The sequence below is a fragment of the Amblyraja radiata genome, chromosome 31 (assembly GCF_010909765.2).
Source record: "Amblyraja radiata isolate CabotCenter1 chromosome 31, sAmbRad1.1.pri, whole genome shotgun sequence".
Classification (NCBI taxonomy): Eukaryota; Metazoa; Chordata; class Chondrichthyes; order Rajiformes; family Rajidae; genus Amblyraja; species Amblyraja radiata.
In genome coordinates, this window is record NC_045986.1 from 13073210 (window position 1) to 13085297 (window position 12088).

The 12088-nt window shown below is 46.7% G+C and overlaps 1 protein-coding gene across 1 annotated transcript in view; it reads left to right on the top strand.

Annotated features, from left to right (window-relative positions):
- The first annotated feature begins 620 nt into the window (after positions 1–620).
- Positions 621–12088, top strand: part of klhl17 (kelch like family member 17) — a 61945-nt gene continuing 50477 nt past the window's right edge. The window contains exon 1 of the mRNA XM_033047872.1: positions 621–769. Coding sequence (XP_032903763.1) covers positions 755–769 — 15 coding nt within the window. The 5' untranslated portion in view covers positions 621–754. The remainder of the gene's footprint in view (positions 770–12088) is intronic.

A 12088-nucleotide genomic window follows, 5' to 3' on the forward strand; every position in this document is an offset into this window, starting at 1 on the left:
GTCAAACCAAACCCGGCGGACCAATATAAAACGCAAAGTGCTTGAAGAACTCAGCGGATCAGGCAGCATCTGTGGAGGGAATGGACAAGCAACGTTTCGTGTCTGGATCCTTCTTCAGAGGAGGCGATCTAACTAACATTTGTTGTTCCCACTGGTCGGTGGTTAGGCATTATGGTGGCTAATTATTGATGAGAGAAGGAATTTTTCAATGGGATCTTTTAAATTGGTGATCTTTATTTCCAGAATTGGTTTACCTGCGTTGAAGTTGCTCAGCGTTGAAGTCAGTTCAAAGGACACTTTTACTGACGGGAAATGAATGCCCGTCTGGCCGATGCCTGTGAGCGAACTAATAGTCCATAAGTGATCAATCAATCAATCAATCAATCAGATTCATTCATCACATACACAATAGAGTGCAGTGAAATGAACTTGGGGCAGAATTGGGCCATTCAGATTGGGGGCAGAATTGGGCCATTCGGCCCATCAAGTCTACTCCGCCGTTCAATCGTGGCTGATCTATCTTTCTCACTCAACCCCATCCTCCTGCCTTCGCCCCATAACCCCTGACACCCATTATATAATGATGTCATGCGCTAGCAACGCTCAATACCGTGCGCCCTTAAATCAAAATGGCATTGTGTTGGTGTCTGGGCTGGGAGACTGCACAAGGAATTCTCTTTACAGCGATTGGGTTCTGCATTCGGGACAGTCCCTGACCTCTATATCTCTCTGATCGGAGACACTGGAGAACTGGATGCGCGATCTTCAGGTTAAAACTCCAGTTTTGTTTTATTTTGGATGTCAGTGGGAGGGGAGGGGGAGGGGTGACTGTTAGTAACCGATAGCGATACAAGCCAAGTATCGTTGCGAATCGGACGCTGTTCTCCCTGTGTTTATCGTGCGATCACTTGTTATGGCAACATCCGACATGTACGTGATGGAAGGGTTGCCCTGATTGTATTCAGCATCTATTACGCCGGGAGAGAGAAGTGGCCGCTCGCAGGACGAGTGTGGGCTGAAACGTAGCTTTGCTTTGTTTCCCTTTCACGAGCCCGAAAATGGGCTATCCGCCTGCAAGGGGTGTGAGTGTGAGTGTGAATGTGAGTGTGAGTGTGGCGGCGGGTCGGTGAAGGGAGTTGCAGGGTGCGTTTAAGAGACCTGGGGAAACTGCAGTTTGTTAAACTGCATCCCAGTCAGCCCACCAAACGTGGCCAACGCCTGTTTAAAAACCTGTTCATGTTCTCCAACACTTTCCCCGGAGGCTTTAATTTAACCCAGTCCACAGTGTTAGGTTTTCTTCCCAGCCCTGAATATAACACAATCCATGTGATTTGTTTTTGGAATGAACACCTTCCACATAAGGAAATTGGTGAAATATGAAGGTTAAATATGCGTCTCATTGGGATTGAATGGATGTGAGTTTTTTGTTGTTGTTAGGAGATTGACACAAAATGCTGGAGTAACTGAGCGGGTCAGGCAGCATCTCTGGAGAGAAGGAGCGGGTGACGTTTCGGGTCGAGACCCTTCTCCAGTCTGAAGAAGGGTTTCGACCCGAAACGTCACCTATTTCCTTCCCTCCAGAGATGCTGCCTGTCCCGTTGAGTTACTCCAGCATTTGGTGTGTGTCTTCGGTGTAAACCAGCATCTGCAGTTCCTTCCCTACACTCTTACGAGCACCTTGAGGTTATTGCTTCAGTATAAAACCCTGCCCTGCTATATAAAGTGCAGCCTGCTCTCCTCTTCCTCTCTGCCCAAACCCACCCACCCACCTCCTCCTTGCATGCTGTAATTAAAAACATGGGAACGCCTGATTGATAAAAGGCAGTGAAATGAAAATCTGGCCCATTGCAGATTACAAGGCAATCTAAATAGATACACGGCAGACACAAATTGCTGGAGTAACTCAGCGGGACAAGGCAGCATCTCAGGAGAGAAGGAATGGGTGACCCTTCAAGGGTCTCGACCCGAAACGTCACCTATGTCCTTCTCTCCAGAGATGCTGCCTGTCCCGCTGAGTTACTCCAGCATTCGGTGTACACCAGAGATCAGAGAGCAGTATCTGCAGTTCCTTCCCACACTGATGCATGTTTCCTTGAAGAGCATGACGCCCCTTGTGATGGACAGGAGGGACAGCCAATCGCGGTGCTAGCCAGCGGCTGATTGACGTCATCGGACCAATCAGCAGCGGCGGGAGGCGGGACTCGGGGAGGGGGGGGGGTGATAAGTGGATACATTGTGGATACATCTTCCAGCAGCTGCTCTGTGAGTATCCATTACATTTATTCCTCAAATGCTTGGAGCTGCATCAATTTATGTGTATGATTGCATTGAAGAAAGGGTTTCATTTATAAACTATCACGGCGGCATATGCGTCTGGAATATAAATCAATCCGGTTCTCACATCGGGGTCCAACGAATGTGAGCGATCGTGTTGGCTTCTCTACTGTAAGGTACCCAGGGAAATAGACAAAGCTCCGACTAGTCCATGTGTGACATTTGGGTGCCTTGTTCTTCCTCCGGCTATAGTTGTGTGTCATTCACCATTCAAATAAAGAGGGTTTATTTTTTTGTCACTCCAGATCCATACAGGATGCAGAGATCAAGGCATCATCATTCACAAAAGCGTACGATCTTTTAATGAGTTTATTTTCCCCCTGTGGCTAGGAGAAGAGAAAAAAAAAAACCCTCTCTCATCCAGTAGCCGGCTCATGTTGAGGGGTTTGTCTGCTTGATTTCATTTACCTTGGCTTTCTTTGAGCAGGGAAAAATATTCTGAGTCACTGGGCCTGGATAAGGAATGAGCAGTCTGCAGATACACAGAGCGATGGACACACACACACACACACACACACACACACACACACACACACACACACACACACACACACACACACACACACACACATACAGACACACACATATACACATACATACAGCCATACACTGTACATATATATATATATATATATATATATATGTACAGTGTATGGCTGTGCCTATGTATGTGTATATGTGTGTGTCTATCCCTGTGTGTGCGTGTATGTGTGTGTGTGTGTGTGTGTGTGTGTGTGTGTCCATCGCTCTGTGTATGGACTCTATATATATATACACACGCTCTCACACACACACATACACACACACTCACACAAAAAGGGTCTCGACCCAAAACGTCGCCCATTCCTTTTCTCCAGAGATGCTGCCTGTCCCACTGAATTACTCCAGCATTTTGTGTCTACCCACACACAGGGATGGACATACATACACGGACAGGGACACACACACACACATACAGTGGCTTGCAAAAGTATTCATACCCCTTGAACTTTTCCACATTTTGTCACGTTACAACCACAAACGTAAATGTATTTTATTGGGATTTTATGTGATAGACCAACACAAAGTGGCGCATAATTGTGAAGTGGAAGGAAAATGATACATGGTTTTCAAATTTTTTTACAAATAAAAAACTGAAAAGTGTGGCGTGCAAAAGTATTCAGCCCCCTTTACTCTGATACCCCTAAATAAAATCCAGTGCAACCAATTGCCTTCAGAAGTCACCTAATTAGTAAATAGAGTCCACTTGTGTGTAATCTAATCTCAGTATAAATACAGCTGTTCTGTGAAGGCCTCAGAGGTTTGTTAGAGAACATTAGTGAACAAACAGCATCATGAAGCCCAAGGAACACACCAGACAGGTCAGGGATAAAGTTGTGGAGAAGTTTAAAGCAGGGTTAGGTTATAAAAAAATATCCCAAGCTTTGAACATCTCACGGAGCACTGTTCAATCCATCATCCGAAAATGGAAAGAGTATGGCACAACTGCAAACCTACCAAGACATGGCTGTCCACCTAAACTGACAGGCCGGGCAAGGAGAGCATTGATCAGAGAAGCAGCCATGGTAACTCTGGAGGAGCTGCAGAGATCCACAGCTCAGGTGGGAGAATCTGTCCACAGGACAACTATTAGTCGTGCACTCCACAAATCGGGCCTTTATGGAAGAGTGGCAAGAAGAAAACCATTGTTGAAAAAAAGCCATAAGAAGTCCCGTTTGCAGTTTGCCACAAGCCATGTGGGGGACACAGCAAACATGTGGAGGAAGGTGCTCTGGTCAGATGAGACCAAAATTGAAGTTTTTGGCCTAAATGTAAAATGCTATGTGTGGCGGAAAACTAACACTGCACATCACCCTGAACACACCATCCCCACTGTGAAACATGGTGGTGGCAGCATCATGCTGTGGGGATGCTTTTTTTCAGCAGTGACAGGGAAGCTGGTCAGAGTTGATGGGATGGAGCCAAATACAGGGCAATCTTAGAAGAAAACCTGTTAGAGTCTGCAAAAGACTTGAGACTGGGGCGGAGGTTCACCTTCCAGCAGGACAACGACCCTAAACATACAGCCAGAGCTACAATGGAATGGTTTAGATCAAATCATATTCATGTGTTAGAATGGCCCAGTCAAAGTCCAGACCTAAATCCAATTGAGAATCTCTGGCAAGATTGAAAATTGCTGTTCACAGATGCTCTCCATCCAATCTGACTGAGCTTGAGCTATTTTGCAAAGAAGAATGGGCAAAAATTTCAGTCTCTAGATGTGCAAAGCTGGTAGAGACATACCCCAAAAGACTTGCAGCTGTAATTGCAGCGAAAGGTGGTTTAACAAAGTATTGACTCAGGGGGGGCTGAATACTTTTGCACGCCACACTTTTCAGTTTTTTATTTGTAAAAAAATTTGTAAACCATGTATCATTTTCCTTCCACTTCACAATTATGCACCACTTTGTGTTGGTCTATCACATAAAATCCCAATAAAATACATTTACGTTTGTGGTTGTAACATGACAAAATGTGGAAAGGTTCAAGGGGTATGAATACTTTTGCAAGCCACTGTATATATATATATATATATACACACACATATACATACACACATATAGATGGACACGGACACGGACCCACACACATATATATATATATATACACACACCAAACACCACACACCCTGAAACGTCATCCATCCATCCCCGTCACAGATGCTGCCTGACCCGCTGTGTTCCTTCATCAGTTTCCTTTTGGTGGAAATAGCAGCAGCCAGCACCTGTGAAGAGAGAAACAGATAAGAATTCCTGAAAGTAGCATCATGGTCAACATAAGTATCGTGGGCCAAAGGGCCTGTTTATGTGCTGTACGGCTCTGTATTCTATTTCTCGTCATAGCCATACTTCAGGGAAACAGGCCTTTAAGCCCAACTTGCCCGCGCCGACCATGATTTCCCATCTACATTAGTCCCACCTGCCTGCACTTGGCCAATATCCCTCCAAGTCTTTCCTGTTCATCTACCTGTCATAAGGTCACAAGGCCATAGGTGATAGGAGCAGAATGAGGCCATTTGGCCCATCACGTCTACACCGCCATTCAATCATGGCTGATCTATCTCTCCCTCCTAACCCCATTCTCCTATCTTCTCCCCATAACCCCTGACACCCGTACTGATCAAGAATCTGTCTCTCTCTGCTTTAAAAATATCCATTGACTTGGCCTCCACATCCTTCTGTGGCAAAGGATTCCACAGATTCACCACCCTCTGACTAATGAAATTCCGCTTCATCTCCTTCCTAAAAGAACGTCCTTTAATTCTGAGGCTGTGACCTCTAGTCCTAGACTCTCCTACTAGTGGAAACATTCTCTCCACATTCACTCTATCCAAGCCTTTTACTATTCTGTATGTTTCAATGAGGTCTGCCCTCATTCTTCTAAACTGCAGCGAGGACAGGCCCAGTGCCGTCAAACGCTCATCATAGGTTAACCCACTCATTCCTGGGATCATTCTTGTAAACCTCGTCTGGACCCTCTACAGGGCTAGCACATCCTTCCTCAGATTTGGTGCCTAAAATTGCTCACAATATTCCAAAAGCGGCCTGACCAGCACCATATAGAGCCTCAGCATTACATCCCTGTCCAAATACCTTATAAATGTTGTTATAGTACCTTCCCCAACTACCTCCTCTGGCAGCTCGTTCCACATGTCGCCCCTTGTGTTCCTATTAAATCTTTCCCCCCCTTCTCACCCTAAACCCTATGCCTTCTAGTTCTTGATGCCTTTATTCTGGGTAAAAGGCTGTGTTTTTACCCTATCATATAACCATATAACCATATAACAATTACAGCACGGAAACAGGCCATCTCGACCCCTCTAGTCCGTGCCGAACACATAATCTCCCCTAGTCCCATATACCTGCGCTCAGACCATAACCCTCCATTCCTTTCCCATCCATATAACTATCCAATTTATTTTTAAATGATAAAAACGAACCTGCCTCCACCACCTTCACTGGAAGCTCATTCCACACAGCTACCACTCTCTGAGTAAAGAAGTTCCCCCTCATGTTACCCCTAAACTTCAGTCCCTTAATTCTCAAGTCATGTCCCCTTGTTTGAATCTTCCCTACTCTCAGTGGGAAAAGCTTTTCCACGTCAACTCTGTCTATCCCTCTCATCATTTTAAAAACATCTATCAAGTCCCCCCTTAACCTTCTGCGCTCCAAAGAATAAAGCCCTAACTTGTTCAACCTTTCTCTGTAACTTAGTTGCTGAAACCCAGGCAACATTCTAGTAAATCTCCTCTGTACTCTCTCTATTTTGTTGACATCCTTCCTATAATTAGGCGACCAAAATTGTACACCATACTCCAGAATTGGCCTCACCAATGCCTTGTACACTTTTAACATTACATCCCAACTTCTATACTCAATGCTCTGATTTATAAAGGCCAGCACACCAAAAACTTTCTTTACCACCCTATCTACATGAGATTCCACTTTCATGGAACTGTGCACAGTTATTCCCAGATCCCTCTGTTCACCTACATTCTTTAATTCCCTACCATTTACCATGTACGTCCTATTTTGATTTGTCCTGCCAAGATGTAGCACCTCACACTTATCAGCATTAAACTCCATCTGCCATCTTTCAGCCCACTCTTCCAACTGGCATAAATCTCTCTGTAGACTTTGAAACTCTACTTCATTACCCGCAACCCCACCTATCTTAGTATCATCTGCATACTTACTAATCCAATTTACCACACCATCGTCCAGATCATTGATGTACATGACAAACAACAGTGGACCCAACACAGATCCCTGTGGCACCCCACTCGTCACTGGCCTCCAACCTGACAAACAACCATCCACCATTACTCTCTGGCATCTCCTATTCAGCCTATCCATTCCCCTCGTGATCTTAGACACCTCTAAACGCGGGACAAGGTACTGGGACCGGGGAAAAGGGAATCAAAGGGTGGATCAGAGATTGGGTGGAGAGGTTGACTGACATAATTGGGGAGTTGAAGTATTGTGAATAATCTTAACAATATCTTCCTGGTTACCTATTACCAGAGTCACATGTTTTGTTTACATAAAATCTGGAAATTTCAGTCTAGTTCCTCGTCAACAAGGATCCCAATCACCATATACCTCTGCCTTGGGGTAGACTGACTCCCCTCCCCAATCCTTGCCACTCGTCACTTCAATTTCATGTTTCATGTGTTTCATCTTTTTATGGCTGTTGGCAGATCAATTTCCCTCCTGGGATAAATAAAGTTCTATCGTATCGTATACAGTTTGTCAGCAACAAATTTATACATAAAATGCTTTAACTCGGATGAAAAATATTTCTCTTGGCTTTACAGAAATGCAATGATTAGAAATGGACTCCAACATATAAGCATGAGGTTTAGTAAGACAAGGAGAATTTGCTGTTAAATTAGACTATAATTTTTGCAGAGCCTTTTATGATGTGAGGAAATCACATGTTAAATTCTTGTTGGAGTGCAATTCCTGTGATTTTGTGGGAAATGAGGCAGCTAAATACAATACAACAAATTCCCACAAACAGCAAAGGCACTGCCCCGACCTTGCCCCTTGCATCTACTCAGCCCCTGAACCTGCCCCGTAGTTTACGATGATCGTAGCTGATCTCCCCCTGGTCTCATTTCCTCTTCTGAACCAGTCCAGGTGTGGCACGGTGGCGCAGTGGTAGACTTGCTGCCTCACAGCGCCAGAGCCCCGGGTTCGATCCCGACTGTCTGTACGCAGTTTGTACGTTTCTCCCCGCGACTGTGTGAGTTTTCTCCGTGTGCTCCGGTTTCCTCCCACACTCCAAAGACGTCAAGGTTTGTAGGTTAATTTGCTTTGGTTAAATCGTAACTGGTCCCTAGTGTGTAGGATAGAGTTAGTGTACACGGTGATCGTTGGTTGGTGCGGCACAGGGTGATTGCTGGTCGGCGCGGTGGGCTGAAGGGCCTCGTTCCGCGCTGTATCTCTAAAGTCTAAAGTACACCATCACCCACAATTCCCTAACAAAACACAGAGTGCTGGGGGAACTCGAGCAGGTCAGGCAGCATCTGGGGAGGGAACGGACAGTCAACGTTTTGGGTCAAGAGCCTTATTCAAACAGCCCGACCCGAAACGAAAACAAGGGGAAAAAAAAGTTTTGGTTTATTGTCACTGTTCAGAGTTTAGTCTCGATTAGAGATACAGCGCGGAAACGCCTGGAGAAAACTCACGTGGTCACAGGGAGAACGTGCAAACTCCATGCAGACAGCACCAGGCATGGTTAGGATCGAACTCAGTGCCCTGGCGCTGGAACTCAGCAAATCTGCAGCTGCGTGACTGTGCCGTCCCAAACCGCAAACAATATGATATGATAGAACTCTATTTATCCCAGGAGGGAAATTTATCTTCCAATTTAGTCATAAAACACAAGATACATTAAATATGAAATTAAAGTGACGAGTGGAAAGGATTGGGGATGTGCAAAGATTTTTTTTTGGGGGGGGGGGGGGGGGGGGAGTCAGTACGGCTTTGTAATGGGAAGGGGGTGGAGGAACCGGAGGACCCAGAGGAATACCCATGCAGTCACACGGAGAACATGCAAACTCCATGTAGACAGCACCAGGCATGGTTAAGATCCACCTCAGGTCTCTGGAACTGTAAGGCAGCAACTCTACCGCTGCGCCACCTGACGTTCTCTGTTCTATGATTTCCCAGCCAGAAAGAGCTGAGAAATAGCAAGGCAGTGTAGCCGGTGGTGCTGCCAGCTCAGGTTTGAGGGCCAGCCGACCAGGATCGATGCTGAGGAGATCAGCTTCTCTCCCGTGGGGGAGGGCAACCTTGCAGGGCTTGCTCTCTGCCGCACGAGGTGACGAGCCAAGGGCAAGGCTGCTCGTTGCTGTTGATTTCCTGTCTTTGTCGATTTGCTGGTGTTGTGCAGATGGATGGCGCACATCTCCCACTGTTAATCGACGAGGAGCACGTTCTCTCAGGAACAACACTTCACATTTCGCTTGGGCAGCTTACACCCCAGCGGTATGAACATAGACTTCTCGAACTTCAAGAAACTCTTACTTTCCCTCTCTCTCCATCCCTCCCCCTTCCCAGTTCTCCGACTAGTCTGACTGTCCTCGATTACATTTTATCTCTGTTTGCTTTGTTGTTAGCTTCTCCGAGCTAACAATGATCTATTCTACATCTCCCTTGATCACCATCCCCCTTTGTCTAGTTTTCACACCTTGCACTTCCTTATCTCTTGGGACGACAGATGGCACAATGGGCTAAGTGTTCGGCTGGCGACCGGAAGGTGGCCGGTTCGAATCCCGCTTGGAGTGCATACTGTCGTTGTGTCCTTGGGCAAGACACTTCACCCACCTTTGCCTGTGTGTGAATGTGTGTGAATGTGTGTGAGTGATTGGTGGTGGTCGGAGGGGCCGTAGGCGCAGAATGGCAGCCACGCTTCCGTCAGTCTGCCCCAGGGCAGCTGTGGCTACAGAAGTAGCTCACCACCACCGAGTGTGACTGAGGAGTGAATGAATAATGCGATGTAAAGCGCCTTGAGTATTAGAAAGGCGCTATATAAATCCCATCCATTATTATTATTATCTCTGTATCTCCCTCTCCCCTGACTCAGTCTGAAGAAGGGTCTTGTCCTGAAACGTCACCCATTCCTTCGCTCCAAAGATGCTGACTGTCTCGCTGAGTCACTCCAGCGTTTTGTGTCGATCTTATGTACTTCCAGTGATCAGTCTCGAGTCGATTCTCCCATCAACATCTTCAGAACTGACTTGATGTGTGACACAAGGCAACCATTTTTCCAGGGCAATTTCTTGGCTCTGAAACTCTTTGGAATATCGGGAAGGTGCCATTAAATATGGAGAAAGTGGTTAGGAAAGCAGCTCGTGACTTGGACTTATTGATACTATAAGGAGGAAGGAGATACAAGAGACTGCAGCTGCTGTAATCTTGAGCTAAAGACAAAGTCCTGGAGGAACTCGGTAGTTCAGGCAGCAACTGTGGACGGACAGGCGATGTTTCAGGTTGGGATGCTTCTTCAGACTGGAATTGGGGGAGGGAATGTAGAGGAAGGAACTGTAGATGCTGGTATAAACTGACGTTAGACACAAAATGCTGGAGTAACTCAACGGGACAGGCAGCATCTCTGGAGAAAAGGAATGGGTGACGTTTCGGGTCGAGACCCTTCTTCAGACTGAGAGTCAGGGGTCACTATTTATCTATTGGGGGAGGGAAAGCAGGAAGAGAGAGGTGGGGGCAGGACAGAGTCTGGCAAGTGATAGGTGGATACAGGTGAGGATGGTTGACAGGTAGGTGGGGTAAGTGACAGTGGTTGGAGGCAAAAGGGTTTTGGATAAGAAGAGAAGTGTAAAGCTGGAGGAAAGGGTGGAGATGGGATGGGAGGGAGGGAGGGAGAGAGGGAGGAAGGGAGGGATGGGAACGAGGGGAGTTAAAAGGGAAGTATGACCCTAACCATTCCCTCCATACATAATGGCACCTTCCCGATATCCCAAAGACTTCCACAACCAGGATTTACTCTGGAAGAAATGGTTGCAATGTGTCACACGTCAAGGGGGGGAGGGGGAGGGGGGGGGGGGTAGGAAAATGTTTCTACTGTAACTAAGAAAAGCAATTCCATGGATATATTGTGCATGAAGGTGTTCTGAAAAGATTGTCAATAGTGCGGCAGAAACACAAGTCAGCCGGCACTTGGCAACGGGGGAGAAGGGAGACCCTGCAGCTGGAAAAAATATACTGAAGGACGCAAGTGGCCTTGAAACGTCAGACTGGAATTGAAGTCTCTGCTGATGTGCCAGGTGTTTGGAGAATAACCACGCTCTCAGCCATATACAACGCAATTGTAACCCGAGGCACTGGAGGAGAAACAGAGTCTCTTGTAAAACATGCAGGGTAAAGGGGCAGGCAGCTTACAAATGTCGTGCATTCATAAGGTCACAAGGGATAGGTGTAGAATTAGGCCATTCGGCCCATCAAGTCTACTCCGCCATTCAATTTTGGCCGACCTATCACTCCCTCCTAACCCCATTTTCCCCATAACCTCTGACACCCGTACCAATCAAGAATCTATCTATCTCTGACCTGGCCGTCATAGGCTTCTGTGGCAAAAAAATCCACAGATTGACCACAGACGGAGAAAGTCGCATTAATCGTGGATTAATCGTGGATCGGACATTTGTTTCGGGGGGGGGGGGGGGGGGTTTGATAGACAGCTGGTTGGAACAAAAGCCAGAGATAAGCAAGGAAGGTGTGAGACAGGTACCTAGAATTGAACCACTCAACGTTCACACCATTGAGTTGTAAGCTATCCAAGTTGAATATGAGGTGCTGCTCCTTCAGATTGCGTGTGCCCTCACTCTGGCCTTGGGGGAGGTGCAGAACAGAAAGGTCAGTGTGGGAATGGGAAGGGGAGTTAAAATGGTCAGCAACAGGGAGATCTAACAGACCTTGGTGGACCAAGCGTAAGTGTTCAGTGAAACGGTCGCCGAGTCTATGCTTGGTCTCGCTGATGTACAAGAGGCCCATCGTGAACAGCAGATGCAGTGCATGAGGTGTACATGAACCTCTGTCTCACCTGGAAGGACTGATGGGAATCCTGGATGGATGCGAGGGGAGGAAGTTCAGGGGCAGGTCTGGGCTGGTTGAATGAAGGCAGAGGTTCATGTGATCTTTTCCCCCTACTCCTAATCCAGTCACATACATGCACAGGTACATTCCCCCTC